At 32.9% G+C, this 22,012-nt stretch overlaps 2 protein-coding genes and 3 pseudogenes across 2 annotated transcripts; 2 read left to right on the top strand and 3 right to left on the bottom strand.

The window, feature by feature from the left end:
• Nucleotides 1-61: 61 nt before the first annotated feature.
• Nucleotides 62-1,409, bottom strand: LOC104748274 (putative F-box/kelch-repeat protein At3g17540 pseudogene; annotated as a pseudogene).
• Nucleotides 1,410-5,497: 4,088 nt separating this feature from the next.
• Nucleotides 5,498-7,226, bottom strand: LOC104748273 (putative F-box protein At3g17560 pseudogene; annotated as a pseudogene).
• A 406-nt stretch (nucleotides 7,227-7,632) lies between these two features.
• On the top strand, nucleotides 7,633-8,898 carry LOC104746095 (uncharacterized). Its single transcript, XM_010467497.3, has one exon. The coding sequence runs from the start codon at nucleotides 7,778-7,780 to the stop codon at nucleotides 8,714-8,716; it is 939 nt and encodes a 312-aa protein (XP_010465799.1). The 5' UTR covers nucleotides 7,633-7,777; the 3' UTR covers nucleotides 8,717-8,898.
• Nucleotides 8,899-16,382: 7,484 nt separating this feature from the next.
• LOC104746094 (CBL-interacting serine/threonine-protein kinase 1) lies at nucleotides 16,383-20,499 on the top strand. Its single transcript, XM_010467495.2, has 12 exons — nucleotides 16,383-17,013; nucleotides 17,116-17,178; nucleotides 18,283-18,354; nucleotides 18,449-18,556; nucleotides 18,642-18,722; nucleotides 18,813-18,992; nucleotides 19,087-19,305; nucleotides 19,398-19,502; nucleotides 19,602-19,718; nucleotides 19,823-19,885; nucleotides 19,992-20,066; nucleotides 20,175-20,499. Exons 1-12 carry the CDS (start codon nucleotides 16,804-16,806, stop codon nucleotides 20,235-20,237), a joined length of 1,356 nt encoding a protein of 451 aa, XP_010465797.1. The 5' UTR covers nucleotides 16,383-16,803; the 3' UTR covers nucleotides 20,238-20,499.
• Nucleotides 20,500-20,869: 370 nt separating this feature from the next.
• On the bottom strand, nucleotides 20,870-22,012 carry LOC104748272 (putative F-box protein At3g17500 pseudogene; annotated as a pseudogene).

The raw sequence follows: 22,012 nt of genomic DNA, 5'->3' as shown, positions 1-22,012 counted from the left end.
ATGAGATTCATTATGTAGTAACTTCATTTTTTTATGTTCATTATATAAGATTCTGCTTACGTGTGATAATAATCTCTCCAAGATGTGAAACTTATAAGCAGAACAATGTATACGAGTAAAAGATAACTAGATAACCCTTTGAATATTTGACTAATCTTAGCTCAAAAGCACATCATCAAAACCAGAAAGAAACTAAGTAGTTCATTTAACTAACAACCTCCCTTGATTTCCTTTTCTTTTGCCTTTTGGGTGTAGTTTTCTGAATGTCAACCAAGCTTGGAACATAACTGAGGAGAAATGGCCAACCCATATCAGAACTCTGTGTAATATCTTTATAAACTTCTTTATGTTTATCCTCTCCAACAATGTAGATACTGGACCTTGCTCCAAATCTAGTACACAGATTGCTGTCTTGTTCTCCTCGTCCAACAAAAAACTCATCACAAACGGTAAATGAGATCTATCATAATCCACTGTTAAGACAAAGTCGCTCCAGGAAAAGTACTCTTTGGCCTCACCAATCTTGTTTGTCACCCAAATGTTCATCTCATTCGAGAACGCGAGGAGGTTCTGATGAAGCACCGCGAGTTTATCTTCACCAACGACAGAGATTGCAGCTGTATCTTCAGGATTGTCACTCTGATAGGGAAAGAGGAAGACTCCCAAAAGTCTCTCTTGTGAAATCAAAACTGAGCAAGAAAAAACAACGTTCGATGATATCTGCAGCAACCCAGTAAGTGTTTCCTTTCACAGACACGCCGCCACAACATAAGCCCCACGTATGATTATTCATTAGACTGCCATCAAGAACCCTCCATGAATCAGAGCTAAAGTCATATATCTCAATCTCAGTAACCCGGAGCTCCTGGTCCTGGCCGTCCTTCTTGTTATCATCATAGCGAAACCTCAAGATTTTGTAGCTACGGGGACAAGAGTTGTTGTTTTCGTATCCAATAGCAAAGATGTCATCACTCGTGAAACGAGTTCTGGGTTTAATCCACCGAGTTTAACCAGTACAAGGGTTCCAAACTACGAGCCAAGTGTTTCTCTTAGTGAAGGATAGAATCAAACCGTCGCAGTGAAAGATCTGAGATAATTTGACCTGTTTCGAGTCCTTTCGCCAGCTGAGTTTATCTGAAACCTCGATAGTTGGATCAACGCCGTCGTGAATCCCACGGAGATCGACGCGAATCGAGTGAACCCCAAAGTTCATTAGTACGATCATTTCCTTTGCGGCGGTTGCTATACCACAATTCTTCTTGACGAATCTCGGATCTCTGAACAAAGCGTACCATCGTTTGCAAGTAGTGTTCCATTTCGCCAGAGACGTCGCCGGAAACCTAGATAGTATCTCCGATTCCAAATCGTGTGGAAGATTGGGAAACATCACCGTCGTCCTCGTAGCTTCGGAAACCATCTCACTCAAGCTCACTAGTTTTGTTATGATAAAGCCCATGGGTTTTAAAAAGCCCATTTAGAAAACCACTCACTGAACATAAATCAAAACGTTTGATGACATAATTATGATTTGACATCAAAACGTTTGGTGACATTTGCTATGGTAAAATTATGATATGACATTGAATCTTCTATCCTGCAAATCTCTCTTCAGTCTTCAAACTATATAATATATAGCCGCACAAACGGTCGAGAAATTTAGTTATTCTTCTATTTGCAAAACGCTCAATATTTAACAAACAAATATAATATATAATTATACTAAATAAAAGTATGAGCTATAAGCTTCTAAGGCTGTCCACCTAAGCTTTAAAACAACCAATATGGATTCAACATGTCACTAATTAACATTTTTAGAAATTTACAGAATTTTATATATTAAGAATTACTTTAAACAACCTATCAGGATTTGACATGTCATTCATTAACATTTTCTAAATTTCCAGAATTTTTTAGAGAAAGAAAAATTTTAAATATATGGAAATAAAAAAACTATGTAAAATATCCCACATTGGCTATAATTTTTTTAGAAAATGGTTCAAACCAGTATAAATAAGATTAATATGTTTCCAACAACGAATGAGCAGGAAAGCTTGATTTATCAGACGTCCAAGTTTAAAAGTTTTATTCGGTTTGATCCTGTTTTTTATTTGATCAAACTAAAATCTATAGTAATAAAAGTAGAAGCTATAAGCTCTTAAAGCTGTCAACATGGGATTTAAAACAACTAATAGAGATTAGACATGTCATTAATTAACATTTTTTAAAATTTCCAGGATTTTGTAGATTCAAATTTTTTTAATAACCAATCGGAATCAGACATCTCAATACTTAACATTTTTGAAATTATGTAAAATTTCTATATCAAAATACTTATAAATAAGTGAATGTACAACAACCCACATCGGCTAGAAATTTTTTAGACAATGGTTGAGAACCATTATAAATAAGACTAATAAGCTTTCAACTATGAATGAGCAGGAAGCTTGATTTACCAGTCGTCCAAATTTTAAAATTTTATAAATTTAAAATATAATAATTATTCAGATTTTTAATAACTAATCGGGATCAGACATCTCAATATTTAACATTTTTGAAATTATGTAAAATTTCTATATCAAAATACTTATAAATAAGTGAATGTACAACGTCCCACATCGGCTAGAAATTTTTTAGACAATAGCTGAGAACCATTATAAATAAGACTAACATGCTTTCAACTATGAATGAGCAGGAAGCTTGATTTACCAGGCGTCCAAATTTTAAAAATTTAAAAGTTTAAATATTATAATTATCTATTAAATAAAAGTTAGAATTATAAGCTCCTTACGGCGTACACATAGGATTTTAAACAACCTATCGGGATTTGATATGTCACTGATTAATATTTTTAAAATTTACAGGATTTTCAATATTAAAATTTTTAAAAAGACCAATCGAAATCAGATATCTCAATATTTAACATTTTTGAAATTATGTAAAATTTTTATATTAAAAAACTTATAAATAAGTGTGTACAACGTTCCACATTGGCTATAAAAATTTTAGACAATGGCTGAGAACCACTATAAATAAGACTAATATGCTTCCTACTATGAATGAGCAGCAAGCTTGAAGGGTTGATGTAGCAAGACCCTTGATTTGATGTTGTTTGATTTAATTTTTGAGGTTTAAAGAAAAATGATCGACGACGAACACACTTTTTATTAGCTATACATGTGTTCATATTACTTTCTCTGCAAGTAATTTGCAATTTTATAGTATTAAGATTTTGGTTCAAGAAGTTTCAGTACATGTGGATCTAAAACCGAGTAAGTATATATATGAAAATATCAATAATTGAGTGCATGTGGTGACTATGCTAATCCATGAAATTTTAAGAGAAAATAGGCAATGATTTTGGTCTTGGAGTTTGATGGGTTAACAAGTTATTATGTGGAAGAATGTGAGAAAGCAGATGAGGAAGAGGAAGAAGAAGAGTATAACGACGAAGAGTATAACAAAGAATCGGACTGTAAAAGTAATAATGACAATTATCATGAAAATTTGTTAATAAAAATGACGAGAAAGAATATGAAGAGTAAGAAGACAATGGAAAAAAAATACGAAAACATAGATGGTGGCTGTCAATTAAATATGAGAAAACAAGATTAATTCATGATTCAAAAAGTGTTTCGTTTGTCTGGCCGTAAAAAAATGGTTTAGTATATGCAAAATCACAAGTTCGAATGTCCGATCAGCCTCTCCTGGACGTCCAGTTAAATCCATGATTCTTTTGATCAGATTTGATTTTTTAGCACAACTGACTTTTATATTTTTTTAAAATTTTGGTGTATCGGAAATAAAAGTTTGGCCTTAACAGTAATTTAAATTTTTCTATAAGATAATATTTCATAACTGTCATCAATCATATATAATTTTCGACAAAATATATCAAATAAACCCACGTGTAGCGTGGGTCCAAAACCTAGTGTAAATAGTAATAAAAATTATATGCACGTGGTGTACCGCAGATTAAAATCTAGTTAAAAAGTAAAAACGTTGACAAATCAAATATAAAAAATCTAGAAAAGTAAAAGCTAGAAATCTATTCAAATCGAAGCTAATTTGTACTTGAAAAAAATAAAAAATAAAAATTAACTTCTAATATAATAGAGTTTATTTTCTTCTTTAATTTTACATTGTCATGCCATTTGATTTTAAATAATTATTAGTTAAAAAAAAGTTCTCTCTCATATAAATTATGGACGAAAGTTACAAAATATTTTTTAAAAAATATAAACAAATCAGAATTTCAAAAACTAAAATTTTATATCCAAGTAGTCAATCAAATTATTTTTAATAACAAGATTTTGAATATTTTGTTAAAATATCAAATTATGATTCTCCTATCATCTTTATTTTATTTGATTTATAAATTGTTTAGAATTTTCATATAATACTTATGATTAATAAAATGCAGATTTTTTTCTGTATATGTTGTGATTTGAACTTTTAAAAACAAAGATATATTACTCGATCTATGAAAATAAAATGTGTGTTTTAATTTTCACATTGGCGGGTTGGTAAAACTAAATTTATATAGCTGATAAATTAATAAATTTTATTTGTTCATAATTATAATATTAAAATTACTACTTCATATTTCACAAAAATAATGATGCAAATACAAACAAACAATATAAAACTGTAATATACGTAAAAAAATACTATAATATTCTAAAATAATTAGTATTCAAAAAAAAATATAAATTTACAGAACAATAAAAAATAAATATTATCTCAAACAATTTTTTTTTTTTTTAAAAATATAACAATAACTTTTATTATTTTATTATAATTTTTTTTAAAATGTTGTGAGATGTATATGAAAAAACTAATGGGTATGCATCTAGTAACAATATACAATGCATGTGAAGTTCACATTAATAACCTGGATCGACTAGTTCGAAACAAGCTTCTCTCGTTGCAAACGCATACCTCCAAGTGGGGGGATGGACTGCAGCTCTGGTTGGCAACTCGCACCTAAACTCATTTCTACACCTTTTAAACACTTTCAACTTTCCTAACAATTTCAAAACAAGGACGCATTCATTGTAAAGAGGACTTTTTTCGGTTTGAATATATTTTCACGTTCATTCAAAAAAAAGTTCACATTAATAATATAAACTCGATTAGTAAACGCTAAATAAAAAATGAGCGTTCGGTATAGTAAAATTATGATTGACATTGGATCCTTAATTATCCTGCAAATCTCTCTCAAATTGAGAAATCCATCATATGTTCTTCTTTTCAGCCCTTTCTTATAGTATTTGGTATTATTAGCACCGTACCGTATATAGTTCTTAAATGGTGGTAAAGGATCTTATTACGTGCTTATGGATATAATATATAGTCTCTAATTAGGTGAAAAGTGAAAGCGATTAAACCACAATCTCTGCAGTTTTTTTTTTTTTTTTTTAAAGTAATTAAGATGGATTTTATGAATGAATGAGATTAGATTAGAAGCACTTCACTTCATATCTAGTGTCCACAAAAGAGATGCAAGAGATATTATTAACATTGCTGGATTTAAACGAATCTTGGAACATAAGTAAACACCGTTGGCGGACATGGGAAAGGCCAATAATTTAAATACAAACATTTGTAAATTAATGGTACTTGGTGGGATTCATCTTCTCCAACAACGCATACCTTGCTGTTGTTGTCGTCACAGAAAACGGCAACTTTCTTCTCCTCATGAATGAAGAAACTTATGGGATGCAAATTGCAGTTCATGATACCGGGTTTTAAATCCACATGTAAGAACTTGCTCCACGACGTAAATGTGGTCTCAATCTCTTTGGCGATCCATATGTCAATCTTTGATTTCCATATGCCCGTATGATACAGCAACAACGAAAGATGTTCTTCTCTAACAACTGAGAGAGCCATGGTACTAAAAGATGCTGCTTCTTTATGGAATGGCACACACAGATGCTGAAATTTCTCTGTTGAGAAATCAAAACTGAGTAATGAGTATTCATTGACTCCAGATGGACTAGACACCCAATAAGTATTCCCTTTCAAAGACGCGCCAGGAGTAAATAAATTACCATGGGTAGATACATCAAGACTTCTCCATGAATTAGAGCTAAACTCATAGATTTCCAAATCTTTTCTACTTATAACCCTCAAGATCTTGTAGTTATGGCACAATTCCTTGTTATTGTAACCGAGCGCATAGACCTCCCGTGTCCGCTGATACTGACTTATCGGTCGGATCCATCTGGTTTTCCCCGAGAAGGGGTTCCAAACCACACACCTGGCTTCATGCTTTCTTGATACGGCGGTGCATAGCAATAAACCATCACAGTGAAAGGCTTCATATATACCGAATTGATCTGAATTACTAAGGGGTCGATTAATTAGGCTATGATTACCTTTCAACCGTAGACGAGAGTTGAGGTGAACTTCATTGAGATTGGAACTCACTGAATAAACCTCATACCCAATCAACATGACATCGTAGTACTCTCTTTCAGTTTTATCAGAGTGCTTTTTGATAAATCCAGGGTCTTTGAATAAAGCGTGATGGTACCATAGTTTGCAAGTTGATCGTAATCGTCTCAAAGATGTCACGGGAACCTTAGAGAGTATCTCTTCTAGCACATCCACTGGAAGGTTGGAGATCATCCTTGTGATTATCTTACGTACAAAGAAGTTAATTAGGGTTTGATTATATTAATCAATAATCAGTAAGTAAAAAAACCTTCACGCTTTAACACTCTTATATAACACTAAGCTATCTAACGCGTGCTTTTTGTACATTCCAAATTTATGCATTATACTAATTAGAAACATGAGATGTATAATCCTGCTTGAAAAAGTTTTTCCGTTTCCTTGTTGGTTTACTTTCTAACGCTTGAAAGTACTAACTTCCCAAAAACAAGCTAAGGGGAAACTATACATTTTTTTATTTTCTCAAGACCAAGGTTCCATAATAACACACAAAAACATGCATGTAGCTAGAAGAAGGGAAAAAAATAGTATTGGAATGCATATTATTATTCCCTACTCGCAGATTTGCAAAAATGACAATATCTTTCTCTCATCATGATTTATGAAGCTATTTATTACATGGAGATTAGTTGGAATTAATAGATGATGATGAAAAGATGATATTCATGAGGAGGAAGATAAGCAGGAACAACAAGAACACGCTTTATTTCCGAGATTTTCGATGTCGAAAACGGTAGTTTTAGAGACAATGAGCAAGAACAACAACAAGAAAAACTCTCGTCTCTTCATTTTTTAACATCTGGGCGAGTCGGCAAGAATATTTTACTATTTTCCTAAATCCAATAATAGTTGGTTATGTAACACCTGTAAAGTAAAAAAACAAAACAAATAGTAGTACTAGTACAATTCATGGGAAAGTTCACCTAGTTAATATTCATGGGAAAGTACAGTTAATTTTGAAATCTCTCTTTTTTAACACTACGCGAGTCGGCAAAGAGTATTTTATCATTATTCCAAAAAATCAATTGTTGGTTACGCAACACGTGTAAAGAACCACTTAACACGAATCCAAGATCGAGAAGCCAAAAGAAGCTGGTACTCTCCACGTGGTTAGCCACGCGTCTCAAGCCTATCTCGTTTTCCACTAATACATAACAAGGAAGAAACCACAGCATCATTCCTCGGAGAACACCACATCACAATCAACTGATCTTTTTCTGTTAACTGATCATAGCTATCATATACTTCATTCCTGCGAGTCGAAAAGAGAGCTACGTTATAAGTTATTTTGTTTTCGTTTAGTGTTGATAAAGTAAGAATGGGGTTAGAGAGGAAAGCGTACGGTTTGGTTTTGGTATCTTTGGTACTTATGGCTATTGCAACGATGTGTTGTGTCCAAGCTACGATCGAGGAAGAAGCGGCTAAGGATGAATCATGGACTGGTTGGGCCAAGGAAAAAATCGGTCTCAAGCACGAAGACAACGCCCAACACACCGTCGAAGACGACGCTTGGAGAGCGAGTGAAAAAATCAAGGACGACGCAACTCATCACACCGTCCAGGACGACGCTTGGAGAGCGACTGAAAAAGTCAAGGACGCAAAAGACGAGGCTAAGCGTAAAGCAGAGGAAGCAGTTGGAGCGGCGAAGGATAAAGCGGGGTCGGCTTACGAGACAGCTACATCGAAAGCTAGCGAGGGTTTGGGTTCTGTGAAGGATAAGGCCTCGGAGAGTTACGACTCAGCTGGTCAAGTCAAAGATGACGTGTCTCACAAGTCAAAGAAAGTCAAAGACAGCTTGTCGGGAGATGAGAACGATGAGTCTTGGACTGATTGGGCAAAAGAGAAAATCGGAATCAAGAACGAAGACAGTAACCCTAACTTGGGAGATACGGTTTCCGAGAAGGCTAAAGAAGCTAAGGACGCTGCTAAACGCAAAGTGGGCGATGCTAAGGAGAAGTTGGAGGAAACGGCTGAGGCAACGAAAGAGAAGGCGAGCGATATGACGAAGGCGGCTAAGGAGAAGGCGGAGAAGTTGAAGGAGAAAGCAGAGAGAGATAGCAAGAGTGCGAAGGAGAAAAGTAAGGAAAGCTACGAGACTGCGAAATCAAAAGCCGATGAGACTTTGGAATCTGCAAAAGATAAGGCGTCGCAGAGTTATGACTCAGCTGCACGTAAATCAGAGGAAGCTAAAGATACCGTGTCACACAAGTCAAAACGTGTCAAAGAGAGCTTGGCCGACGATGAAGCGGAGCTTTAAAAAAATAGACGAAAAATAATCGTCGATGTGTTGAACACTGTTGAGATGTTGATGTTGTTTTCTTGTTCATGATCTTTTTATATGTAATCATGGTCGAATCTTTTCATGTTTTTTTTTTTTTGGTTTCGTAGTGTATATGTTGATCTCTTGAGATATATACACATATCGTACCTTATGAATAATGAGTCCATGCGTAAATAGTCTAGTCAGATCCGTTAGTAAGTTTGAGAGGCCCAATCCTTTAAAAGCAGCAAACGCCCAAAAAAGACGTCGTTATCCAATAAGTTTTCCAAACAACGCTTGTATGTGATGTTACAAACTAATTGACCGATTAACCTTAAGCCCTGAGTTGCCATTTATTAATTGAATTTAAAGTACAAAATGTTAAGTAATTGGAATCTCTCGCCATATGAATTAACATAAGACCGAACACGTATAGATCGTATATTAAACTACGCTTTTTGGGTCGTTTTGGCTTTTGCCCCCACTCCAGTGGTCGAGTAGTGTGGCTGGTGAGAGGAAGTTGATTGCTCACATCACAAACTTATAATAACAATACACTACGTTCTTTTTAATCATAAGGTGGTTCACTTTTTTCATATTGAAATATATATCAATAACCTCGACAAAACTCTTCGTCCCCACTTTGCTTATAATTGTTGGAATTATAATCATCTTTGGTGAAATTAAAATATATTCTAGTTTCACTTTTTGTGGTGATGTCAAAATGTGATACGACGCTTTTTGCTTTCTTCTTTCTTGTTCCCAAGGGTTGGAGATTCCCATAAAGCGTCAAGCAAATGTATATTTTAGCGTAACATATTATATCATGATCACATCACATCACATCACTTTTGAATTTGTTAATGTTACTCATTATTAGTGTATCACAAATATATTGCGTGTAATTGAATTATTATTATATTGTCCCTTATTATAGTTTCTGTTGGTGTCTATTCTAGTTAAGTTGATGATATGTGTTGTCATAAAAAAATTGAAATTGAACCATGAAACGTAAATTTGTAGGATAAACTAGTCGTGCCAGCCTTAAACGCATAGCGTAAAGTTATCAGTACACGACATCCTAATTTTCATCTTCATTTTTAGTTGGATTTCTCCGGAGAAAACCCAAAATTGAATCTCTTTAATTTTCTTCGAATAGATTTTGTATCATAAAGTATATCAAATAAGCAACCAATTTGGCCTTGTTGGGGTAGACTTAAACCAGAATTTGCCTCTTCGTCAATGGAAAGGTCTGTGTCATGTGTCTCTTTTTTATAAGTATAAAAACATTGATGGACAAATACTGTATATGTAGACTGAGTTTGGATAAGATTGGCAAGAGAAGGAGACTCATTTATCCACTTACGAATTGTTTAATGGGTCGCTTTTGGGAAATCCCTACGCTTGATAATTATAAATTTAAAAAAAATATTAACCACAATATGATATTTAAACACCGTCTAAATTGACGTGTAACTATTGTTGTGCAATCTAGGATCCGATCCTATACGAATTTACGTTATTGCTTATCGCAAAGTTTCCCTTTTCTATATAATACTCAAGTGCGCTAACGTCTACAGATAAAGAATATTCTCCACTAAAACAAAATTCAACATGAAACTTTCATAATAACTTGGAAAAGGATAAGGTGAACATTACACATTTACACACTAAGCAATTTGACATTAATTTAAAGAAAGATATATCAAACTTAGCACCGATGAATCCAATTATATTTATAATTTTAGACCCTTGCAGTAGTTTTATTATATTTATGCTATAATAATGAGAATCATTAGTTTTTCTTGTCAAAAACAGAACAATAATTATTACTTTTCTGAGTGAAATATAATGTAAGGGATCAATTACTTTTCATAATTCATTGTTATATCATGGATCATAAGCTTAAAGCCTAGAGATCATATGTAATACGCTAGGACCCGCTTACGATTACTAAGACGACCAAATTTAGATGCGAAGACATTCTACTCAAACATACATACAGGGGCCACTTAATTTAGATACCAATACATAACATATATCACTCTCAACATGGGCACACAAGATGTTATATGTGTTCAACTACCAATTTTGAGGTCAATAATGTCAAGATGTGGCTACTCTCATAGCCTAGCTATCGTGCTTTATTTCTTCTTCTTTTTTTGTTGTTGGATCGGGATAGGTAGCCTAGTGGTTTATGTTAATGTTATTACTGTATCACATAATGCATTAGTGTTGTTTAATTTTGTGTTACCACTTGAATTCAAATTCGCTAAATATGTTTACAAATATATATACTGTAGAAAAACTCGCTTGGATAAAGTAGACATATAATAAACTTATAAATCCATTTAAAACAAATTAGACATTGCCCAACAGCAAAAGAAACGAAGTACTATATATATCCACTGGCCAACTAAGTAACAATCCATTTGATAACCCTTAATTAATAAGGTTAATGACTCGCCATTCAATTTTATACTATTACTTATTAGAAAGGCGTTGGAGTTGATACAAATCTATATCTGTGGACACACTATCACATCCTTTACGAGGCCAAATGGTTCCACAGGTGACAAGTAGTCGCACTCCAGTCGCGACCTTGTAACAATGGTAAGTGGTAACCCATAATTGGTTGTGAGAAAACGATGAAACGTTGCTAAAAGCCTAATAGTATTTATTACGTTAATTATGGTGAAAGTTAGGTGTATGGGAGAACGTTGAATTTCATTATATATATATATATATATATATATATTTGGTAACATTTTTGTAAAAGAATGTTACCAAATATATAGCAAATGAAAGTTTAAATCTTTAGGCAAATCTTGAGAAACATATTTGGTAACATTTTTGTTTTGTTTGCTTGATTAATAAATATGAATCTTAGAAAACATATTCAGAAGTATTAAATATATATTTAATTAATTGTAACCATTGGGCATTATATTTTATTAATTCAATACCCTTTAACAAAAAAAAAAAAAATTAATTGTAACCATAGGATAAAAAAGAACGACGAAAAATAAAACATTAAATTTCGATTGCTCTCTCTTTTAGAAAGAAAAAATAAAAATAATTGTGGTTAGAAAAATAAAGAAGAGAGCAACCACATGGCTGAAATGGCCACACCCGTCAGTCATCAGTTGGTTGGTTGAATTCACGTGGTACTGCTGCTACTTCCACTCTCATAAATCTCATTCTTGTCTTCTCTTTCCCTACCACGTGATTAATATTTCCAAATCACGGTTTTATAACTTAGGAAAAAATCGAAACCGTATTAAATTTTGTTATTTTCGCTGTGGACCAATTATGTTATTACGATAGTCACTTGAGGAATACCGATTTTGTGTATCTCCAAACGTATGGTCCGCTAATTAACATATTATATATACATATACATACACTGTATATATTTGGAATATCTTTTGCTTTGGTTTTATTACTAAAAAGTATCTATTTGTTAACGGAACCATTAGGTTGTGAGCTTTCGAACATTGTTAATATATATCGTAGTATAAGTTTGTTCTAGTCGTCAGATTATATGGTATATATGGCTGTGAGTTTAATTAATATCTCTTAGTCAAGGTTATAATTAGGCTCGTATGTATGTAGGACGAAACGTGTATTCTCATTGTTGTTATACCAGTGTCCAGTGAGACACTATAGACAGGAAGCTATAGAACTGTAACACGTAGAATCAGACTCTTATCAATGTTTCTTAATCAATGGTTAAGTATCTCGTTAGTTTAACATTAAAGAGAAAAAACAAAAGAAAATTGTGGTATAAAATATTATTTGGTTTAAAGTTAAGTAAGTGCCTCGTGTAACTTTTTAAATTATTTTTAAAATATATTACGTACACACCCACACACACAAAAAAAAAAAATAAGAGAGAGAGGTTCGGAATTCTGATCGCACTGGCTAAATTATCAATGAAATAAGTAACTCACTGGCGGCAGCCGGCAGCAGCACTATCACCGGCCATTCATACACGTTCGAGACTCGAATAATTTTAAATTATTGGTCTTTTCTCCTTCCATATAATATCTATTTATTCCAGCCACATAATCTAAAAAAAAAATCTCTACAACTTTTCATAAAAAAAAATATTGGGAAAGGTATGCCTTGAGAAACATGAGACACATATGACTTTTTCTGTTTTTAATTAATTACCAAAAGAAATGTTAGAGGATAGGATACTGAGGAAAAAAACAAACTAAGAACCACTAAATCTTTAATAATCCGTGCTCTCTATATCTAGGACCTATGTTTTGCAATAAAACGGTACATCGAGTGGAAAAGTATGTACATATATGGTGTTTCCAGGTTCAAGAGATTATTCTGGTTTCATTTTGGAGGTTTTTCTTGATTATGAAAAAAAATATATATATTTTTGAATACAAAATATGCATAAGATAGAAATCATATAAATTGAATGGAACCATGCATCATGTGATCTAAACGTGAGCCGACAAAAACATAGAAATGAGATTTAAAATCACCAAAAAAATCTGAATTCTGTAGTCAATATATATTTAAAATATGAACTTAAAAAGTGTATCCTAAACGATTGTGTTTCTAAACGATATCGTGAATTGAATAAAAAATTTCGAAAAGTCTACAACCGAAATAATTAGTCTATACAAAGACAGAAACAATATAAAACTTTGATAGCGTTATCTTTTCTTCCCCAAATGGAAAGCACTACCGTAACGAAATGTTTTAAAACTAATTAATCAATCATGCACGAGAATATCTACGTTTAATTAAAAACTAAAACACTTATCTCTTAATATAATTGACCACGACAATGAATACGGAATACCGCCGGCCTATAGAACCAACTCGGAACTTTAGCAAGGTTCGACCGTTCGAGTTACAAAGAAAATCATATTTCAACTCACAACACTTCAAAATTTCCAAAAAAATGAACGCGTTATGACTATGAGCGAACGTGTTGTTCAACATGGGTCTTAAGTTCAAGTCTCATTTGACATTCTCTTTTCTAATAAAGCAAAATTGAAAAATAGAAACTGTAGTTAGACTTTAAATTGTAATTTTATGTATATAATAAATTTTTTATAATTTTTGTTAATGATTAATAAACTTTGTAATTATAAAATCGGACTGCCAAATCAAAACTGCTCTAGTAAAATCAGAATACCAAATTAATCTTATTATATAAAGTTGGGTTTTAAAAGTTAGCCATTAATAAGATTTTGACATTTGTCAAGTTATCAATCTCAGATTTTGGCATGTGTAAAAGTTAATATTTAATAAGAGGAATTTGAAAAATAAAATATTTGTTTTAAAAAATATTAATAATGTAAAAAAATAATTATCAAAAATTACATAATTTATTAAAAATACAAAGTTTTTAAAATAATTATAAGGAGATTATATATATATATATATATATCATGAAATTCGAAATTATAATATTATTTACTTATTTTTAATTTTAAGTTATTAATTATACAAAAAATAGAAAAGGGTTTTAAGTAAAATATAGAGTTAATTATTAATTCTAAATTTTGTAAATACTCACTTCTATATAAATATAGATCATCTCATATTTAATTAATTTATTCAAAAATACTGCTTTCAACTTTGTTTAATTGGGAATTTTTTTTAATAGGAAGGTAAATTTTTCTTATTTTTTAAAACCAAAATTTTCTCCTACTTTCTCCTTTTTCAGTTGGGAATAGGTAAGTAAGATTAATATATTGACTCCAAAAAAAATTAATATATGTTTCTTCTTTTCCTAATACTATATTTTAAAATTTCTTGTAGTATTTTTAGATTGTTTTATTTAATTTTTATTTTCATCTTTGAATTATTTGGAATTCGTATATTACAATGCTTATAATTTTCTATTATTTTTTTAATTATCAAATTAATTTTTTTCTAATTTCTCAACCTTGATTGGTTGGTCATAAATCTTTTGTTTTTTTTTTTTTTCAAACATAATTGTTACCATTATTCATTCAATCCTAGAGGGAGATAATGAGTAGAAGCTCATCAACCTAATGGATAGATAAAATAGGCTAATCAAACACAAGCTTACAACAAACATAGATAGATAGATTAGAAAAATATAAATCGTTGTTGATAGATCCATAGGAGCTCAAAGATTGGGACACTCTGGTTTGCGGAAAAGTTTAAAATAATTGATATAGTCACATATATCACCAAAATACTCTTATTTTTTTGGTCAAGGGTCTTGAGAGAACTTCATGATGGGTGACCTTTCTGTAAGTGATTGTCGAAACTGTGCGAGTGAGGACAAAACACAGGAAAATATCATTTGTTGATTTGTAGGGTCGGTAAACAAGTTTTTAAAGCCTCTCATACATAACAAACCGATCATTGAATATGGGTGGGTCCACGGGCCAAAAATAGGTGTAGGGCCCACTTAGGAAGGCGGACCCATGGATTGAGAGTAGATATGGGCTCACTAAGCAAAGTGGCGGTTGAGGCATTACAGAGACAAAGGCTACATCATGGTGTGTCAAAGACACTTCCATGAATCCATTAAAAATTTAACATTAGTTACTATCATAAGATTTTGTGACGTTAGAAAAAGGTTTTAACTTTCATAGGTTGTCGGAGCAAGCCATTTTAAGAGAGCAAAAAGACATGAACATATTCTCTCCACACAGGAGGAGGGCAGAGCTGAGGTTCTCTCTTTGGTAGAGAAGGTTGGACACAAGGTTATCTCTCCAAGGGAAAAAGGTAGAGGAGGTTGGACGCAAGATTATCTCTCCAAAAGAGGAAGGCGGAGCCAAGGTTCTCTCAGTTTCTTTCCATAAGGGATGAAGATGGAGCCGAGGTTTCTCCATGGTGGTCATACATTATTGGGATGATACATTATTAATTAGTATATTATGTAATATGTTTTTTATTCAAAATGTTTTTTGAGCCAATAATTTTAGTAATTAAAAAACTATGCAGAAGTAAAAGTAAAATAGTTGGCTTAATGTGTTTATATAGACATTTTCTAGGTGGTGATAAAGAATATATTTATAACATAAAGTATATTTCGATGTAAAAAAGTACACTTTTAACAGTAACATACATAAAAAAATTTGTAAATAAATATAAATCAGCGTATTATAACAAAAATAAAATTTATAAATACTACAACAAATTTTTATATATTTTTGTTAAATTAAATTCAATTTATAAAATTTTAAAGCCGCACATCGGACGGGTGAGTGATCTATAAAAGTACGAATTTTTTTTTTGTTTATAGCATTTCTTTCCGACTTAAACCAAAGTTCTTGTAATTCTTTTATATATATATATATAATAATTAATAATTAAAAAAAAATCAACATGAAACAAATGCAACAAAATGAAGTGGGCCTATGGATGGTTACAAGTACAAACACATAAAACTCACACATAAAAAATCCGCAAATACATCCTATCTAAAACATATTATTCTGACAAATCAATATACTCGATCTTGCGTATATTATACGTATAATTTTAATCAAAAACAGAAAAAAGGGGAATCCTTATAATGAACTGAGACATATTTCAATTTGATAGGAGTTTATATTTGACCAATAATAATTCATCTCCAAAAGTACGTTATTAAAAAAGATATTTCGATAATATTAAATCTTTACAGTTTGTTAGATTTATATTATTTGGTATTAAATATGTTTATTGTTGTTATCCAATAAAAATCTGGCTAACAGAACAAGACGATAAAAAAGAAACCAAAAAAAAAAAAAGGGAGAGATAAATATATTATTATAAAAGGAGGAATTAAAAAAGAAAAAAGTGAAAATATTAAAAAAGAAGAGAGGAAGCAATAAAAGAGAAGTAGCGTCCTCTCTTCAATTTCAACCGGCACTTTCTTCTCTTCTTCTTCTTCCTTCGTCGTCGTCTCTTCGAATATTACATAAACTTTGTTTTCTTATATATATATCTCCTTCCTTCCTGCACAGCACAGAGAGCTAGAGAGCCTTATATATCCATATACCATAACAGAAATAAGTCAACAGGAGATTCAAGAATCGATTTGATTTAATTTTTCTAAATACATATTAAAAAGCGAGTGGTATTGGATGGTGAGAAGAGAAGAGATAAAGGAGGAGAAGAAGGTGAAGGAGGAGGTGAGAAAGGGAATGCGTCTTGGGAAATACGAGCTAGGGAGGACGCTCGGCGAGGGTAATTTCGGTAAAGTTAAATTCGCTAAAGATACCGTTTCCGGTCATTTTTTCGCCGTTAAAATCATCGACAAGTCTCGTATCTCCGATCTCAACTTCTCTTTACAGGTTCCTCCCTATTCTTGCGTTTTTTTCGTTTACCATTTTCTAATTTTTTTTTTTTTATTTCCTCCGAGTTTGACGGATCCAATTTTTTAATTTTGTGAACAGATAAAGAGAGAGATCCGGACTCTGAAAATGCTAAAACATCCCAACATTGTTCGATTACACGAGGTGCGCTCGCTCGCTTATCCCATTTTTAATCTTTTTTTTACCGAATGATAGGTTTTTATCGCGTGATGATGACTAGTAGAAAAGTATTACAATGTTTTTTTTGGATTATTATTGCTTTGTGTTTTTTTGTTTGCTTGCGGTGTAGGTTCTGTTTCATTTTTAGTACTTACCTGAATAATATGACAGAAAGTATTTTACATGTTTGAGATTAAAATATAGTAAACTACTTTTAGTTTCTTTTTATCTATCAAATCTTGCTGACGAGGATTAAAAAACCGTCTAAAATCTTGGATAAAATACGTTTGTTGCTTTTTTTTTTTTTTTTTTTGGTATTTCTTTGAGTACTGTTTGAGAATATCCTATAACAAGTCCCTTTATGAAAAATTGTACTAAACTTTTGGGTCTTCGTTTTCGTACCCAAACACATGTTCGTTAACCTTGTTTTTCACGTTTCCCAATTAGCCACAATTTTTGTGGAGTATATATTTTTAAAAAAATAAGTTCCTTTAAACTATTGCATTATTGATATGGTGGCTTCATGGCTTGGATGGCCGGTAACACAAATCTGACCTATTCCATTCAATCCAAGGGTGGGTCCTTAATCGTGAAAAATGCAGGAGTTGTCGCTGAATCATTTATCATTATTGCTTAATCTTAGTACCTTTTTAAACTTTTTATCATATGGACCCACTTTGATCTTATTTATAGTTTAATTTTTAATTTTTAAGTTGTATTCTATACTCCACATGATTGTTGCTCCCTGATTATTGCTGTATCTTTGGGGTTTATTGTTGACGTGTAGTTATTTTTCAATTGCTTTGCCTTGTTACACGAGATGATTAGTCTTGACTTTTTGGTTAAGCAACCTAACCTACATTGTGGATTTCACATATTCGATACACGTATTCGTGCGTGGTCCACTTTTTTTCTAAGTTTGAGGCCGTGACTAACTCTGTCATGTTGTGCTTACCTTTTTATTTGTCTGTTTCTTGTATGAATGCAACTCCAATTTTAATATCCTTAGTCAATCTATGGATATGAATGCAACTCCAATTTTAATCTTCTTGTCAAGCTAATGGTCGCTTCCTTATGGTCATCATGCAGGTATTGGCTAGCAAAACGAAAATTAATATGGTCATGGAACTTGTCACTGGAGGAGAATTGTTTGACAGAATTGTAAGTCCCCTACTACTAACCTCTCTCTTTGCTTTCTCTTTTTTTAACAAGTGTCATTTAATTTTAAAGCTAAACTCACACTCATAACTCTCAGGTCTCCAACGGTAAACTAACAGAAACAGAGGGAAGAAAAATGTTTCAGCAGCTGATCGATGGAATCAGCTACTGTCACAGCAAAGGTGTTTTCCACAGGGATCTCAAGGTTTGTGCTTTTCACTGTCTTTCAAATCATGAAAACCTTATGGAATTAGTGCCCTGATGTGTTTTTTTTTTAATCTATATTGCAGCTAGAGAATGTTCTTCTTGATGCTAAGGGACATATAAAGATCACCGATTTTGGCCTCAGTGCTCTGCCTCAGCATTTTAGGGTACTTAGAAAACATCACGATCTTAAAACCTAACACAGCAAAAATATAACTTGTTGAATCCATTTACTAATTTTCTTTCTGGCATTTTAGGATGACGGATTGTTGCATACAACTTGTGGTAGTCCTAATTACGTTGCGCCTGAGGTTTTAGCTAACAGAGGCTACGATGGTGCAGCATCAGATATATGGTCGTGTGGTGTAATCTTGTATGTGATTTTAACCGGATGCCTTCCTTTTGACGATAGAAACCTTGCGGTTCTTTACCAGAAGGTAAAAAACCGCATCATCTCTTAAACATATTCCAATTCAAGACACACACATATTGAAGAAACTAGGTTGATAAAAGATTTGATATTAATTTCAGATATGCAAAGGAGACCCACCAATACCAAGATGGTTATCACCAGGTGCAAGAACTATGATTAAGAGAATGCTCGATCCAAATCCAGTCACGAGGATCACAGTCGTTGGTATTAAAGCCAGTGAGTGGTTCAAACACGAGTACATTCCTTCAATTCCCGATGATGATGATGACGAAGAAGAAGTTGACACAGACGATGATGCTTTCTCAGTTCAAGAAGTCGTAAGAATCTGTCGCCTCAACTCTTTGTTACAATTGCATTTGATTCGAGTACAGTATGCTCATTTCTCTGTTTCTTTTTTTGAACGGTGTAGGGATCAGAAGAAGGGAAGGGTAGTGATTCACCAACCATCATCAATGCGTTTCAGTTAATCGGAATGTCTTCCTTTCTTGACCTGTCCGGTTTCTTTGAACAAGAGGTAATTAAATAGTCTTTTACTCTGTTTCAGAGAAGTGCTCTCTGCTTGAGATAATGCATAGTAATAATAATAATTGTATTTTTTTTTTTGTATTCTCAGAATGTATCAGAGAGGAGAATAAGATTCACTTCAAATAGCTCTGCAAAAGATTTACTGGAGAAAATAGAAACAACGGTTACAGAAATGGGATACAGTGTACAAAAGAGACATGCGAAGGTGAGTCTTTAAAAGAAACACAACACGTTCTGTCTCTTCTTTAGCTACTTTGGAATATTTAAATCTGCAGAGGATCATTAACATGGAACTGCATTTTGTTTCAGTTAAAAGTAAAACAAGAAGAAAGCAACCAGATAGGTCAAATTGGTTTATCAGTAACAGCTGAGGTATATTAACAACTAGTTACATTATATTATACTATTTCACTATTTTAAACTTCTATTTAGAGAATATGTTTGACTAATGGAAGAAATTGTTATCATATCATAATAGGTTTTCGAGATAAAGCCGTCACTGAACGTGGTTGAGCTAAGAAAATCTTATGGGGATTCATGTTTGTATAGACAGGTATGCTACAAGTTGACATTTCTTAACTAAGATTCAATGGTTTGGATTTCTGACTACTAAACAAACATATCAAAGATGCAAACTGAATGTTAATTTTTTTGGGTGCAGTTGTACGAGAGACTATTGAAAGATGTGGGCACATCCTCGCCGGAGCAAGAGATAATAACATAGGTGTTGGTATTTTCGGCTGAAGAGATAGCTCTAATATTTTTATCTTATGGTACACCCATCCATGTTCATAATTCATTATCTTTATATATTTATATGAAAGGAGCTCGATTTATATAATGATTAGTGCAAATAACTGCATTAGTTACTAGTATAAACCGTGGCGTAGATCATTAAGAAGAATTAGAGCTTTTTTATTCACTAGTAGTACCACCTTTGTATATGCTCTTTTTTTTGGTGTGGCAAATTAGCTTATTAGCCAAAATCCCGAGAAGATCTCTTCATTTATTTTTGTAAATACCCAAAGCGCGCGATGCATTGGTGCACATATATAAATTTCTAATAGTAGTCTCAATTAACTTTACTCTCACTCATGGCCTATCAACATTTTGCGTCTTGTTAATGAAACAATTTCAGTTTTAAAGTCGAAACTTGAATGTAGTACAAAGAAGCGAGTAATCAAAGAGTAACAGGGGATGAAAATAAATATAAAAATGATACATCTCTTCTTAAATTAATCAAACGGCTTTCTCCACACACACACAAAAAAAAAAAAAAAACAACTCAAAAACGCAAATTAAAAAAAAAAAAAATCCTAGAGGAGATTGTAGAAATTACGTCTTTATCTGTATCGACTAAACCAAACTTGGAACATAATTGAAAATAAATGGCACACATGATTTCACAAAAGGATTGAAAAGACCACCCCTTGTATCTTCAAATTGGATTTTTATGCATTCACAGTCCTCTCCAACAATGTATACAAAGTTGTTTCTCTCAACTCTGAACTTTGGCTCACAAACCACGGCCATCTTTTTCTCCTTGTCCGCGACGAAGAAACTCACGTAAGTCGAAAACATAGAACAACCGGAACTGTATATGTCTACCGTAATGAATTTGCTCCACAACGCTGCTTTAGTATCAATCTTATTAGTCACCCATACATCCACCTTTGGAGCATCATAACGCTGAAGTAACATTGAGAGTTGTTCTTCTCTAACAACTGATAGAGCTATAATTTTATGATCAGTGACCGCAACTTTATATGGAAAAAGGAGTTTGTTAAATACCTCTGTAGTAAAATCAAAGCTGAGTAAAAATGTATAGTCGTGGTTCTCCTTATACAAACCATAACAATAAGTATTTCCCTTCAAAGACATGCCACGTGGGCGCGGGATACAGTTGCAAGTGACGTCATTGAGAACCCTCCATGAATCAGAGCTAAAGTCATAGATTTCATACTCCGTAACTTTTTTGCATGGCTGGCCGTCATCCCAATACCTCAAGATTTTGTAGTTACGGCAAGACTTGTTGTTTCCGTATCCAAGGAAAAACTTAGAGTTTCTCTTGTTAAGTAAACTGTGGTGGATCCACCTGGTTTGACCAGTACAAGGGTTCCAAGCCACGAGACTATGGTCCTTGGTGGTGCACAATAATAAACCCTCGCACTGAAAGATTTCGGATACATCGACTTGGTCTGATGATTTAGAACGAGAATCCTTTAGGTCAAATCCCTCCTTAAGTTCTATAGATGGAGCAGCAACGTTTTTGTGAATTTCATCATGGAGATTGACTACACTCATCTGACAAACTCTATAGTCCTTCAACATGAGGACCCCGAACTGTTTCGCTAAGTGCTTCTGCTTCACGACGAATCCTTTGTCTTGGAATAAACTGTTCCATAGTTTGCAAGTAGATCTTAACCGAGTCAAAGTTGTCGCCTCAACTCTAGAGAGTATCTCCTCTACCAATTCCGGGGGAAGATTCGGCAGCATCAT

The sequence above is a fragment of the Camelina sativa genome, chromosome 15 (assembly GCF_030686135.1).
Source record: "Camelina sativa cultivar CO46 ecotype springtype chromosome 15, ASM3068613v1".
In the NCBI taxonomy this organism is placed as follows: Eukaryota; Viridiplantae; Streptophyta; class Magnoliopsida; order Brassicales; family Brassicaceae; genus Camelina; species Camelina sativa.
Note: the sequence above shows the minus strand (reverse complement) of the source record. Positions and strands in the feature narration are given on the sequence as shown.